Source organism: Balaenoptera physalus (assembly GCF_965194825.1).
Source record: "Balaenoptera physalus genome assembly, chromosome: 1".
Taxonomy (NCBI): Eukaryota; Metazoa; Chordata; class Mammalia; order Artiodactyla; family Balaenopteridae; genus Balaenoptera; species Balaenoptera physalus.
Genome location: NC_138882.1, coordinates 122,569,538 through 122,584,515, shown reverse-complemented (window position 1 = coordinate 122,584,515; position 14,978 = coordinate 122,569,538). Strand labels below are relative to the sequence as shown.

The 14,978-nt window shown below is 35.0% G+C and overlaps 1 protein-coding gene across 8 annotated transcripts in view; it reads left to right on the top strand.

The window, feature by feature from the left end:
* The window catches only part of PRKACB (protein kinase cAMP-activated catalytic subunit beta), a 148,656-nt gene extending 135,246 nt beyond the window's left edge, over positions 1-13,410 (top strand). For all 8 annotated transcript variants that reach the window (XM_082410459.1, XM_082410458.1, XM_082410461.1 and 5 more), the window contains 2 exons: positions 4,022-4,186; positions 10,130-13,410. In XM_082410459.1, the coding sequence (XP_082266585.1) occupies positions 4,022-4,186; positions 10,130-10,255 (291 nt within the window). In that variant the 3' untranslated portion in view covers positions 10,256-13,410. The remainder of the gene's footprint in view (positions 1-4,021; positions 4,187-10,129) is intronic.
* The last annotated feature ends 1,568 nt before the right edge of the window (positions 13,411-14,978 follow it).

The following is a 14,978-nucleotide window of genomic DNA, read 5'->3' as shown; positions in this document are numbered from 1 at the left end:
GGAGTCAAAAGAATTAAGTTATTTTCCCAACAATGAAATTAACTGAGTTGGTAGTCTCACTGGAGCTAGGGTTCCTTATCTTTCTTTAAAAAAAAAAAAAAAAAAAAAAAGGTTCCTCATCTTTAAAATGAAGGTTTAGACTAAATTAAGCTCCCTCTAGCTGCAGTATTCTAGAATTCTGATTTTCCTTTTGACATCTACAGCAGTTATAATTGATAACAGTGCTAGAAACAATACAGTATCAAAATTTGATACAGTTTTGAATCATCCCATTATAGAAGTCTTTGGTGTTTCCAGGTTAACATACTATAAATAAAGGTCTTGCATTTAAAACATAATTTCATTTATTTTCTAGTTTTTGCTAATTTCAGTTGATGAATCAACGTGGCTCTTTGGGAAGTTCAGTCAACAAAGAATCTCCATTTCTGATTACATTTCAGAACAATCATGGAAAAAATACTTTCACAATGATTCTCATTATTTCCCCTCCAGTAGACTTTAAGGGTATGACAGATTCCCATCATTAACATGGCTTACTATGGGAGTGTGGGCTACCTATCATAATCTCTGGGGAAGAAGAGGGTGTGATGTGGAGGTGAGGAGGACATGTCTAGAATTTGAAAAGATTCCCAAATGATTCTGATATCTACCATCACAACCCTCTACCACCATTCCCCATTTGAGAATCACTGTTCTGGGGATTAACCAAATCAATGTGCTTATTAACTAATTCAAGACCATCACTGTATCTGCATTTCACATAAAAAACTACTTTATTCAGGTGTATATATTCTTTATCCATTGCATTGCATATTACCTGAATTCAGAAGATAGTTTATATGTAGTACATCACTGTCTACCATTCTGAACATCATGAAGTGGAGAATAACTGATACATTATATTGAACAGTTCATGCAAACTCTATTCTAAATGAAGATAAGTATACTTCAAATGTTATTTCTTTGGAATCTAAACAAAATTAGAATATAACCATTGTATAAATAATCGTGGTGGGGCTTCCCTGGTGGCGCAGTGGTTGAGAGTCTGCCTGCCGGTGCAGGGGACACGGGTTCGAGCCCTGGTCTGGGAAGATCCCACATGCCGCGGAGCGACTGGGCCCGTGAGCCACAACTACTGAGCATGCACGTCTGGAGCCTGTGCTCCGCAACAAGAGAGGCCACGATAGTGAGAGGCCCGCGCACCGCGATGAAGAGTGGCCCCCGCTTGCCGCAACTAGAGAAAGCCCTCGCACAGAAACGAAGACCCGACACAGCCATAAATAAATAAATAAAAATAAATAAATAAAAATTTAAAAAAAAAAAAAATAATCGTGGTATTTTTCAAGTGGACAGTGTGTCTTTGAATACCTAATATTCTCTAGTTTTTATTCCAAGTAGGATAAATGAGGAAATGTGCAGCAAATATTTTTAAGATGAAAATTTCAGTCTTTTATAAGGTTCCTAACAACAACCTGAAGCTAGAGTGTATATCCTGGAGTTGGAGTGCCTGGTTTGCAATTATAGCTCTACCACTTATTATCTCTGCAATCCTGGGCAAATTACTTAATCTCTGTAGGTCTTAATTGCATCACCTATAAAGTGGGGATAATAATCGTATTTACCTCGGTGTTATGTTCTGGATTTTATGAGCCAGTGCATATAAACTGTTTGGCACAGTGCCTAACTTCTAATAAGCCATTGTGTCAAAAGCAAAAACTAGAGAGGGTGGTAGTTCACGTCTTTTTTTTTTTTTAGAACATAAAACATCTAATAATCTGTAATAATATAGGCTTTGCAAAAATAAGGTTTTTTTAGTTGCTAATATGAGTTGACCCCAAACCTTCAACCTTCAAATAGTCTTTGTTTGCTTGACACAATACTACTTTTCCTCTGGTATGATGGTGACTTAGTTTATTACTTACACTAAAATTGTTTTTTGATCTGTCACTAGCAGAAAAAATAAAACTTCTGCATAAATAGTAAATAGTGTTGCAAATAGTGCTTCTCAAGCTTTCATGTACAGATGAATTACTTGGAGGTAGAAGCTCAGATTTTCAGGCCCAATACCATTAACATCTGAAGTAAGCCCCAGGAATCTGCATTATCATCCTCTACTTCCCAGTTGATTTAGATGAAAGTGGTCCCTAGGACCACACTTTGAGAAATATTTATTCACAGAATAGCAGGAGAGTGGCAGTCAGAAGACTATGGTTATGAATCTAGCACTGCCATAGATTTCTAGCTTTGCATCCTAATGATTTAACTTCTGCTTTGAGAACATGAGAATGTATGTCAAGTATGTTGAACTTTTTAAAGTCAGAATGTAAATTAAGAAGTTCTATATGTTTGAAGACAATGTAATAAAGAGCAAAATTCATGAGGCTGGGAATTGTAAGACGAGATTTCTTGTCCCAGCTCTGCTACTTTATAGTGTAATGATTGGGTAAGGTATATAATGTCTCTGAAATCTTAGTTTCTCCATCTTTAGAACAGAGTTAATACCATATTCACCAAGTATGTTATATCCAACTAGGATGTTAAGTACCAAGAAATCAGACTTTGTTTTTGCTCACTGTTGTATATTCAGCACCTAGAACAGTGCCTGGTACATAGTAGGTACTCAATAGGTAATTGTGGAATGGATGAAGTAGATTATTGGAAGTGATCTAATAAATCCTGGGAATAGAAGCACAAAAATAGCATAGTACCTTCCCTCCAGAAGCTCACAGTCTGGGTGAGACAGACATGCACAAATACTACAGCATAGTTAAATGAATGAGTGCATTGTGAAGATCACCTGAGGTAATGTAATGATGCACATTGCAAGTTATAAGGTGATGGTGGCACTTGTAGAGAACAAAAGAAAGAATGCAAGTTCAGAAATGGATCTGTTAACCCTTTAAAGCATTTCTTCAGAGATTTATGGTCAGTTTGAAGTTAAGGCCATGATAATCCAGAGAATAATGTTTGTATTTAGTGAAGGTGGGAACATGCACCTACAAGTGCACGATAGGAAATGGGATTAAAATGAAAGTGCACGTGCTCACACACATGTAGATATACGCACATACATACCTGTGTGTGTGATGGGGAAGAGGGCAGTGGAAATGATTGAACACAGTTGAAAAGGATAATGGAGAGGTGGTAGTAATGAAGGAAGAGTAAGGAGACATAGATGCAGCTGTTTCTTCTAATATCATCCTTTAGTAGTACTCATTTTAATTTAATTTTTCAGTACCCATATTAATAATAGGGAGAGAACTGGGAGTTAGGTTGGAGTAGAGAGTTAGAGGAGATGAATGTGTTTAAACAAAACAAAAAGTAGACCTAGGTCTCCGATGACTGGAACTTTATTTTATCGATTACTTGATATATAACATCTTCAGTTATCTGGGGTTTTTTTGTTTACTGGGGGCCAGTCAACTAATTGTAAAGTCTTCACAGTTTAGAAAGTGGAAAATGCTTTTAAACCAATCTAAATCATTTTTTGCACTATTGCATAATAGCAGAATTATTTTTAAAAGTCACTCATAAGTAAAAGAAGAGTAGCTTCCTATGCTATGAAAGGCAGTGTGGATTTTTATAATCATTTTTAGACTTCCTTTTTGATCATCTCTTTCAAAAATGTGCATACTGATAACTTTCATATGGTGTTTTTTCTATTTAAATTTCAAGTTTAAATTTGTATGTTGCTAAGACACAAGATTTATCATGTGGGATCCAAGGGGTCTCTCTTGAAGATGGGTAAACCTTCTGACATTGCTGGAAAAGTTCTGTAGTTATGCACATTTTTCTGGAGAGGAGTCCATGTTCTTAAAGAGAGTCCATGACCAAAACAAGGCCCTAAGAGAACAGTTTTAATTTATTGACTCAATTCTCTTTTTTAAAGACTACTGTGGAGACTGAAGTGTGTAGTTAAAAGTATCTGAAGGTCATCACTACATATTTTTGTTTATATAATGATCTATCACCTCAAAAAAAATTTTGGAATGTGTGTTTTACCACATGGTCTGTTTTGCAGGTTCGATTCCCTTCTCACTTCAGTTCAGATCTCAAGGACCTTCTAAGGAACCTGCTGCAGGTGGACCTGACGAAGCGGTTTGGAAATCTAAAGAATGGTGTGAGTGATATAAAAACTCACAAGTGGTTTGCCACAACTGATTGGATTGCTATTTACCAGAGGAAGGTGAGGCTTTTCTTTCTTTAATTTAAAACCTTTTTAAAAGTTGCTGTTTAAATTATATGTAGTAGAGGGAAAGTGTATATTCTATTCCGACCACCAATTGAAATGTTTTCCTGGTTAAATTTTTCCTACCCATGCCTCTTTTCATAATGCCATGGCAATTATATATTAGACAATGTCGTAATGGTTTGCACTTCAAAACTGATGTGAAGCCACATTAGTAGGACGATATGTAAACAAATATATTCTCTTACCCAGAATTGGCATACAGCCAGATGTAATAACGTTTAAGTGCTGGATTCATCAGATATTTTTCAGTCATTATTACTTTACCTTTGTAATAAATTGAGACGTTTAAGAAAAGATTTTGCAGTGCTGAATTACTTTTCTCTCTCCTTTTGCTTCTTAAATGCCCAGTTAAAGGTAGTTTGTATGAATAAAGTGTTTTCATCTTGAATATGTTAATTTTTTCTTTTTTTCATAAAACAAAAACTTCTAATGTTTCAGAAATTTGCCATATTTAATAATGCCATGCATCCACATGAGTGAATTTCCCTAGGAAAAAAGTATAAATGCTCAAATTATTAATAGCACAGTTTTTCTAATTTATATTTTTTATAAAAGATTTTTTTAAAAACATTAAAAGAATTTTAGAATGCAGCAAATAGAAAATATAGCAAGACCAAAACAATGTGAGTGCAGTACAGCCTTTGCATCTCAAAGGGGTTCAAAAACTCTCTAACCATTAAATTCATGAAACATAGCCATTAGCATCATTATCTCAACTGGTTGTGTTATGTAGTCAAGAACAAGGTCCAAAGCAATTTAAAATAGATTTTAGATCTAATAAATAAATATTTTATATTTTCATGTTTTTTCTAAATTTCCTAGCACCAATGCAGTACTTTCAAATTAATGAAAGCAACTCTGTAACTTCTCATTTTAATCTTTGAAGTAATCCTATGGGATAGGTGGTACCATTTTCCCCATCTTACTGATAAGAGAATCGGCTCAGAAAAGCTAACTGCTTTAAACATAATCATACAGCTGCTAAATAATGCCTATGTTTGATTCCAAGTTCTTCAGATTCCCAGTTCCAAGATCACATTACCCCTTTAAAGACCTTTTAACATGGTTATTAAAATAAAGCCCCAAACCACTGAACAGTACATTGTTTCATAAGGTATTCATAGATTTTACATATTATGTGCTTAACTTTCATGCTTTGAGCAATTTTGGAGTAGGAAGACTCTGCCTCAGAAGGCAGAAAAGAGCGAGCATGAACTCTGGGGTTAGGTAGACATTGATCTGAATCCCAGATCAGACAACCATTAGGAGTGAGATCTCAATCAAATTACTGAACCACTTTAAAGCATCAGATTTCTCATCCTTAAAATTTATATTAAGGTAGAGGATGCAAAAGGAAGAGTAATTTGGAGAGAAAGATTAAATAGATTGGTCCAGGCTCTATTTTTCTTTCTGGTTGAGGTATGTTTCATATAGTTATCATCAAGTAATCTCTTAAGTAAATAGATTTGAAATCGGGCTTCCCTGGTGGTGCAGTGGTTGAGAGTCTGCCTGCCGATGCAGGGGACATGGGTTCGAGCCCTGGTCTGGGAAGATCCCACATGCCACGGAGCAGCTGGGCCCGTGAGCCACAATTACTGAGCCTGTGCGTCTGGAGCCTGTGCTCCGCAACAAGAGAGGCCACGACGGTGAGAGGCCCGCGCACCGCGATGAAGAGTGGCCCCCACTCGCCGCAACTGGAGAAAGCCCTCGCACAGAAACGAAGACCCAACACAGCCAAAAATAAAAATAATAAATAAATAATAAATTAAAAAATTAAAAAAAAAAAAAATAGATTTGAAATCATCATAATCCCATCATCCAGACAGCACCTCTATTAACGGTTGGCATATTTATTCCTTTTTTCTGTGCTTTTCCTCACCACAGTCTATTCCCATGACTTCAGTGACCACCTTCAGTAGTAGATCTACTTCTTCCCACCCTGCATTTTCCCCTTAGCTTCAGACCATTACATCACAATTACTACCTACTACAAGATTCTATTTGGGTGACTTATTTAATCTACATTTTCTTTTAGTGCTTTTTGATCTAACTTCTTTTTGTTATTGTTGTTTAATAATTAACCAATTATCCTCTTAGCATTTGTTGAATAATAATTATCTGACTCCTTATTTGAAACTCCACCTTTCCTAATACTAAATTATTATATACTTCAGTCTGTTTCTGAACTTCATTTTTTATGAGCTCTTTTTGTCTCTTCTTGTACTGTACCCCACACCACCACACCATTTTATGTAGCTTTATAATGTTTATTTCAATTTTCAAAATACTTATATATTTAATATGTGGAATTCTTATAAATATTTATGAAAAATACATAATTCAGTTTTCTCCAGTTTTATTGTAGTAAAGTACACATAACGTAAAATTTAATATCTTAACCATATGTAAGTGTACAGTTCAGTGGCATTAAGTACATTAATATTGTTGTGCCACCATCACCACCATCCATCTCCAGAACTTTTTCTTCTTGCAAAACTGAAACTCTGTACCCATTAAACAATAACTCCTCTGTTTTATTGGTCTTTCCAAATATTTATGTTGTATTGGGGGATCTTAATAGGGATTACAGTATATTAATTAGAAGAGAACCAAAATCTTTAGGATTCTTTTTAATGAGCATGTTATATTTCTGCAGTTATTCAGATATTTTCTGTCATTTGATAAAGTTTTAGAAACCCCTTCCCTCATACAGGTCCAATTTCTCTCTCAAAGTTATTCCTTAAATTTATATTTTGTTTGCTACTGTGAATGTGTTTCTCTCCCATTACAAGAGCACATGGGAGAAAACATTTCTATGTTTCTTACAATTGGCTACCTTACTAAATAAATTCTGTTACTGATTTCCTTGGATTTTATTGACAGATAATCACAGTGGGCGGAGGGGTCATTTGCCTCTTCTTTTTCAATATTTATATCTTTTATTTCCATTTTGTTTTATTATATATGCTAGAATGTCTAGAATAATATTTTAAAACAGTGGGCCTGTTGAGCTGTCTTATCTTGTTCTTCTTTTGAATGGGAATGCCTTTTATGCTTTACCACCAAATATGAAATTAGCTATTTGTCTAGGATAAGTATTCTTGATCAGGTTAAGGAAATATCCTTGATTGCTAGTATACTGTATTTTATCTTCTTTGACATATTAGTATATGGAGTTACATCAGTGAGATATCCTAACATTCCTGAAGTGAACATCATTTAATCCTAGGGTATTATTATTTTAATATCTGCCTAAAATCAATTTGCTAAAGTTTTATTTAGGATTTTCACTTCCATAGTCATAAGTTTTATTGATCTATAGTTTTTGTTTTTCTGGAGTTGAGATTATATGGATTCATAAAATGAGTCTGGAAATTTTCCATGTTTCTTATTCTTTGGGAAATTTAAGGAACATAGGAATTATATTTATACCTTGGAAATTTTAAGAAATTAATTCTCCTGTGGATATTGGCCTCTTCAAATTTTTGCCTCTTATAAAGTCAATTATAGAAATTTATATTTTCCTATAAAATCATTTATATCCCTTTGTAATTATCACTATTTATATTGTCTTTATTATATTATTGTTAATTAATGCTATATTTAGATGAATTGATTAGACTTTGTTGAAGTTTGTACTTTTTATTAGTATCAGTATCTTAAAGATTTATGATGTATTTTGAATATTTTCAAATTTATATTTAGAAATAAACATTTCTGTTACTTAGCCAACATTTACTAATCTTTACATATCATGTATTTTAAACAATTATTCTTAAAATGGGTAGAACTCCTACTGCTCATTTAGCATTCATGTGCTTTCCAAAGGGCTGGATTTATCTCAGGTAGTAAACAGCTTATCTGCCAAGAAGTAGCACACTATAACAAACAGGTTATTTTTTTGGGCAAATTGATCAATAGCAAATCTTGATGATTAACAAAAATGGACTTGGGCCTCTCTGGATAATTTACAAACAGAAATAATTCAGTACTTTAACATAGCCATTTGTTTTACTATCATCTCAATTCTAAGTATGTAGAGAAGTACAAAAATAATAGTAAATTTGAATAGTTTTCATAGTCCTTTTTTATTCTCTGACCAAGTGCTCATGAACAACGAAATAGACAAAGGCATCTGGCAGAAAGACAAAAAATGGGAGAAAATGGCCTGGACAGCTCAAACTGTACAGTCATTTTCCAGAGATTGTCTCAATAGGTGTGATCCTAAACTGCTGCCTTGCTAGTAGACATGAGGCAACTGTCTGCTTAGCCCATTCTTCTGTGCAGTGCAGAACTGCAGGCCCCAATGCAGGGCACACAGGCAACCATCTGGCAAACAATAAAATATTAGACTCCCCATTCCTACTTATTTTTTACCTTATTCTTTTTAGATGTCTTCTTTGTGTGTATCTTATAATAGTTTAGCCATGTGTGTAAATAATTTATAAATAAATAACTATACATTTATTGGTGATATATACTCAAAAATGTTTTACTAAAGGGCATATAAATCAAAAAACTTTGGAAACCACTGGTATAAATATTAGAAACAGCTCTGGACTGGAAGTGGAGACCTAATGAATTTGAAACCTGCTTTAGCCACTTGTTAGTCACATGAATTTGGTCAACTTTCTGTTTTATAATCTGTAAAATGGGAATAAGGCTACCTTCCCTGCCTCCCTCACAGTGTTACGCTGAGGAAGAAATGAAACAGCCTGCGTATAATTGTTTGTAAACATTATAGATGCTGTGTAAATTGTGGTGTTATTGTTTCAGCTTCTCAAATCTTTTCCTCAAACATATTCAATACACCACAATATCTTTATACAGACCATATTATCTGTAACCTCAGGAGGAAGGAATTAAGGAATAGGGGATAGAAAATGGACTTCAGAAATAAGGAACTGATAAAGGAAAAACTGGAGTTCTATAACCTTAAGTGCCAGCATTTTGATGCCAGCAGTTAATTATCCTAGAAATCTCATTGTTGTTGGCCTGTACCATTCCTTGAATGAAAATATTGAAATCAATAGCAAACCTATAGTTTGCTTCCTCTTTTAATGTTGTGATCATTTAGGGACTTAAAGGCATTTAAAGATTGCTACTGTGTAGTAATAGTCGGAATTTATTTTTCTTAGTGTTTGTTTGGAAATTCTCTGGCATTTGTTTTTCCTCCTTTTCCATATCACCAAGCAGTTAACACTTCTGACACTATCTATTTGGAGATACCAATTGCCAGTCCAGTTTTTGCTTCTAACGGGCTATATAGGTCAAGATTCCCACAAACACCTGGGGGTTGATTAATTTTCTAGAGTGGCTCACAGAACTGAGAAACTACTTACTGGGTGACCAGCTTATTATAAAGGGGTGTAACTCAGGAATAGCCAGATGGAAGAGAGGCACAGAGCAAGGTGTGTGAGAAGGGGCTCAGAGCTTCCTGCTCTCTCCAAGCATGCCACTCTCCACAAATCCCCACTTGTTCACCAACCCAGAAGCTCTTCGAAACCCAAACCCCCTTCCTTTTGGGGTTTTATGGAGGCCTCATTACACAGGCATGATTGATTCATTCATTGTCCATTGGTAACTGAACTCAGTCTCCAGTCCCTCTCCCCTCCCAGAAGGTCAGGGAGTGGGACTGAAAGTTCCAACCTTCCAATCACAGGGTTGGGTCCCCTGGGAACCAGCCTCCATCCTTAGGTTACTTAGGGGCTTTCCCAAAGACACCTCATTAATATAACAAAAGACACCTTTGCCACTCTCAACTCAGGAAATCCAAGGGTTTTAGGAGCTTTGTGCCAGTAACTGGCACAAAGACCAAATATATATTTATTAGAAATCACAATATCACTCTTGTTTCTCTCTCTGTCTCAATTATAGGTTGAAGCTCCATTCATACCAAAGTTCAGAGGCTCTGGAGATACCAGCAATTTTGATGACTATGAAGAAGAAGATATCCGTGTCTCTATAACAGAAAAATGTGGAAAAGAATTTTGTGAATTTTAGAGATGAGCAACAAGATGACATCAGAGCTCACACTCAGTCTTTGCACTCTGTTAAGAGATAAGGTAGAGCTGAGACCGTCCTTGTCGAAGCAGTTACCTAGTTCCTTCATTCCAGCGACTGAGTGAGGTCTTTATTGCCGTCATCCGTCTGTGCACTCTACATCCACCTATGTAACAAGGCACCGCTAAGCAAGCATTGTCTGTGCCATAACACAGAACTAGACACTTTCCTGCTTCTCTTTGGTTCGTCTTTCTCCTTTTCTCCTAAATCCATTTCTTCCCGTTCATTTTCATTAATTTTTCTGCAAATAGTGCTTCATTTTATTTTGTTGGTGTTTCAGATGGGCAGTGTTACGGCTATGTGACATTGGAAGGGAAGGATAAATGTTGCTTTTAGTAGTTCTTACCAATATTTTTGTTGGTCAGTTGCTTGAGGATATACTTTCTAATAATCATTTTTACTTTGAGTAGCTCATATTCGGTTTTGCCAAAACGCTGGACAATTTTTGAAGATAGAATGTCTTTACACCAAGGATATTTATACAAATAAAACAGTAACTTTCCTAGAACTAATACAGAGTAGCTAGACCCAGCAATTTGGATTCCTACAGATCAGAGGCTCTATTTCACTTCACCGCCTTTTCTGTCATCCTCCCCTTGAGTAAATGAGTGACCAGCCTGTGCAGTATGACAAGCGTGTCTCATTTGCAGGAAAAGCTAATGACATGGATCATCATTGCCCAGCTTCTCTCGCTTGATACCAGCATTTACGTAGGTATCAGAGAAGAGTTCTAAGATTTCTAAACTTTAACTTTCCATAAGGGTTTTAGCCAGTATTTTAATAGAACATGACTAATGAAAGTGACACATTTTTAAGTTTCTCAAATAGTGCCCACTGTAAACTTTTGAAAGGAAGAGAAATGAACTAAAAAGAACATTAATGTGAACAAATACTTAGCTAAGTCAAACAAATGGCTTGATTCTTATAAACAATATAGAGGCACTCTTGTTTAAATATCGAGGTTTTTTTTGTTTATTTTGCTTTGCTTTGCTTTGTTTTGTCACAGTAAGAACAAAAGTTGTTGCCAGGTGATTATGCTGGTGTACTGTATTTGTTAGCCTGAGGTAGAGGCCCTGTTGCAACTTTGGCTTTCATTCTATGCCTCAGCAGTGAGGAAAGGGGACAAAATTTATAAAACTACCACAACTGTGTTTTAATTTTGAGGTGTGGTATTTTTAGCTATGTTGTAATTTCTTGCCTCTTCTTTCAGTAAACGGAATTATGATCATGCAGATACAATTTTAGTATTTGAGTTTAGTTTTTTTAATATACTTTTTTGCCAATTGACTTAACATTGCTGTCATGTGGAAATTTCAAGCACTTTTGCACATTTTGTTCACTGTTTGTTGAGACTCCACTTAACTCAGTTTTTTAAATATGTTTTTTCTTTGCTTTTAAATTTCCTGTCTGGTTTTATTTCTGTGTGTCAGTGACCTATCTTAAAACAACACACCAAAATAGTTGAAAATAAACTGTGTTCATTTTTTATGATCAATTTACATGCATATAAGATGAGTTGTGTTTAATCAAACTGATCTTAATGTATATAAGCACTCTATTTGCTTCATTATCGGTGCAGGTAGGTCACTGATTCTACTTCTTTTCATCTGTACCACACCCTTGTAAAACCTTTGAAGACACTGAAAAAATCTGTCTGAGATATTCTCCGTATCAGTGTGTACATCTTTTGGTTGTCAAGTGTTTCTGCATGGTCATGTCACTTAAAAGCTGATACTGATTTGTTGGTCCACCTATATTTAAAATGTGCAAGAAAAATATGAAATACTTTGCTGTAGCAAGTTTTATGTAACAAAAATATATCATGTTAATAAATCTAAAAAATTTTAATTACTTTTTTTGTATTTCATTTACACCCAAGAACATGCTGATCATGTATTCTATATGTAGGCTATAAATGCTGTGGTACCTTTGTTGTATATTATTGTAAAATTATTACAAAATAATTTTAGTAAATCTTGGGGGTGACATTTTGATTATTACATTTTTAGTTTTCAGTAATTTAAAAGATTTCTATGAATTCTAAAAAAAAAAATTATGAAATTACTACTGCCTGGCAGATTTGCTATAGAATCTACCTAGGTCGATGACCCTAGGCATACATTGGTTTTGAGGGCTATTTAGCTGTTCCATTTTAACTTTCCATTTAAAGGACACCAGCAAGCTTTCAAATATATCCAGGGAGTCTATTTTTGACCACTCAAGTACACTGAATTAGAATATCTTAGAATTATATAAAACTCCCAGTTTCAGCCACAATTGAGCCAAAAATAAGATAAAAGTTTGATTAATAAATAAGTGGAATGAATCAGTATTTAATATCAGATTACGTTATTTGAAACAGAAGAAATAATGAGATGGCATTGTCGAGGAAGGAGCCCTAGACTGAAAGTCAAGGCATCTGAGTATCAAGCCTGGCCTGTCACTATCAGCAATGACCTTGGCCTCAGTTCTCTTATCTATGAAATGGAAGAGTTCCATTAGGCAGTTTCTAAGGTCGCTTCTAACTTTCACATGTTGTGACAAGACTCTTCTTTTTATTTGACGTTTTGAAGGGATAACATGCTTAGAAGCAAGTCTTGGTAAGGCTATATTTTAGGGCATCTTTCTTCTCCTTACTCTACAGTGTTCTTACAATTCTTTGAATATCGTGAGAACCTCGTGTCTGTTCTGATTCCTTCCTCCTTCACTGATGCTAAATATCCAATTGATATCAAACTGTCAACCTACCAAAAAGATATTGTGGCTTGTGGGCACTGCTGTCTTGTTCTGATATGTTCTTGTAGTGACTGCCCATTGGCCTGAAAATACTCATTGTAAGCCTAAAAAAATCATTTTTCTTTCCCACTGTTTTTTCTGCTTGTTGAAGAATCAAATGAAATAATGTATGTGAAAGCACCTTGTAAACTGTAACCTATCAATGTAAAATGTTAAGGTGTGTTGTTATTTCATTAATTACTTCTTTGTTTAGAATGGAATTTCCTATGCACTACTGTAGCTAGGAAATGCTGAAAACAACTGTGTTTTTTAATTAATCAATAACTGCAAAATTAAACTATCTTGAAAGGATAAAACAATTTATTGAGTCTTGGATTCTATTTAGTGCTCTTATTTCCTGATTTATTTTCTGCATATACCACAGATGCTTATGGATTCCTAGTTTTTATGTATTTGGGTGAGAACAGAGCAATAGAGGGTCAAATGTCCACTAGTCTATTCCAACTGTGTGTTTACTGAGAAACTACTAGATTTATTCCATAGTATCTAAAAGTGTTTCTTCTTTTTCCTCATGCTATTAGTCTAAATTATTCTTAAAATAATGTTGAAAATATTCATATTTAAAAGATTGACACTACAAGAGCCCTCATACTATTGTAATAATGAACTATGAATTTATACTTTTTTCTTTAGAGGTGCTTTTGTGCTTCACCATTACCTCTTCCGGTTTTAGCCAAGTTGATTAATATGTGTTTCCATAGTTGTCCTTTACCTCAAGAGATACATTTTTATTTAATTATTTTAATAGCTTACCATTTTTATTGCTTTGTTACTACATTTATAAATATTGATGCATTTTATAACATGATACTACTTTTATGATTGCTTCATTTTATCATTGTTAGGGCTTAATATAAATTCTGGTTTCCTCACTTCCTTATGTAACTAATTATAAAAATCTGGGCATATCTTCACTCCAGAACTACCATCATTTGAAATTCATTTAACTTTTCTCTTACACACAAATATTGGATGTGAAGTTAAATACTTTAGATTTTAGCTTTCCTGAACATTTTCTATATGCCTTATTTAATAGACTTCATGCCCTCTGATAAGGGCTGAATTTTGCCCCACCAAAATTCCTGTGTTGAAGTCCTAACCCCCAGTATCTCAGAATATGATTGTATTTGAAGGTAGGGCCTTTAAAGAGATAATTAAGGTAAAATTAGGTCATATGTTGGGCCATGATCCAATAAGACTGGTGTCTTTATAAGAGGAGATTAGGACAGAGAGAACACGCAAACTGAGGGGAGACCATGTGAGAACATAAGAGGAAGATGACCGTCTATAAGCCAAGGACAAAGGCCTCAAAAGAAGCCAACCCTGCTTACACCTTGATCTTGGACTTCTAGCCTCCAGGAATGTGAGATAATAAATTTCTGTTGTTTAAACCACCCAGTCTGTGGTACTTCATAATGGCAGTCCTAGCAAACTAGTACACCCACTGAGTGTACTCCCATGGTGAACGGCTTGCATTCATCATCTCCCTTCAAATGCTTTATACTTGGCTAATACTTAACCATAAGCCAAAAAGAAAAAAAAGTGTAGTCACAGACCTCACTGCACCTCCTGCTTGTTTCTATTCTTTCCTGGAACATTAGCAGGAAACAGGAAACAGTAGCTAATGAGAGTGGGGGAAAGCACGGGTAACTGAAACCACGACTAACACCTGGTCAGACTTACCTTGGCATCAAGCTATCCTTTTGAAAATACAACATAAAATTGAACACACAAGAGTGGTTGACTTTAGAATCTTCGCTCATCTCTTAATGGTGATGTTAATGAAATGGCCAAAAGGAAAGTGGGAATGGGGATAAAGGTCTAGTGAGGGGGAACCCCAGTTGGTTCATTGTCATTATTGAGGGGG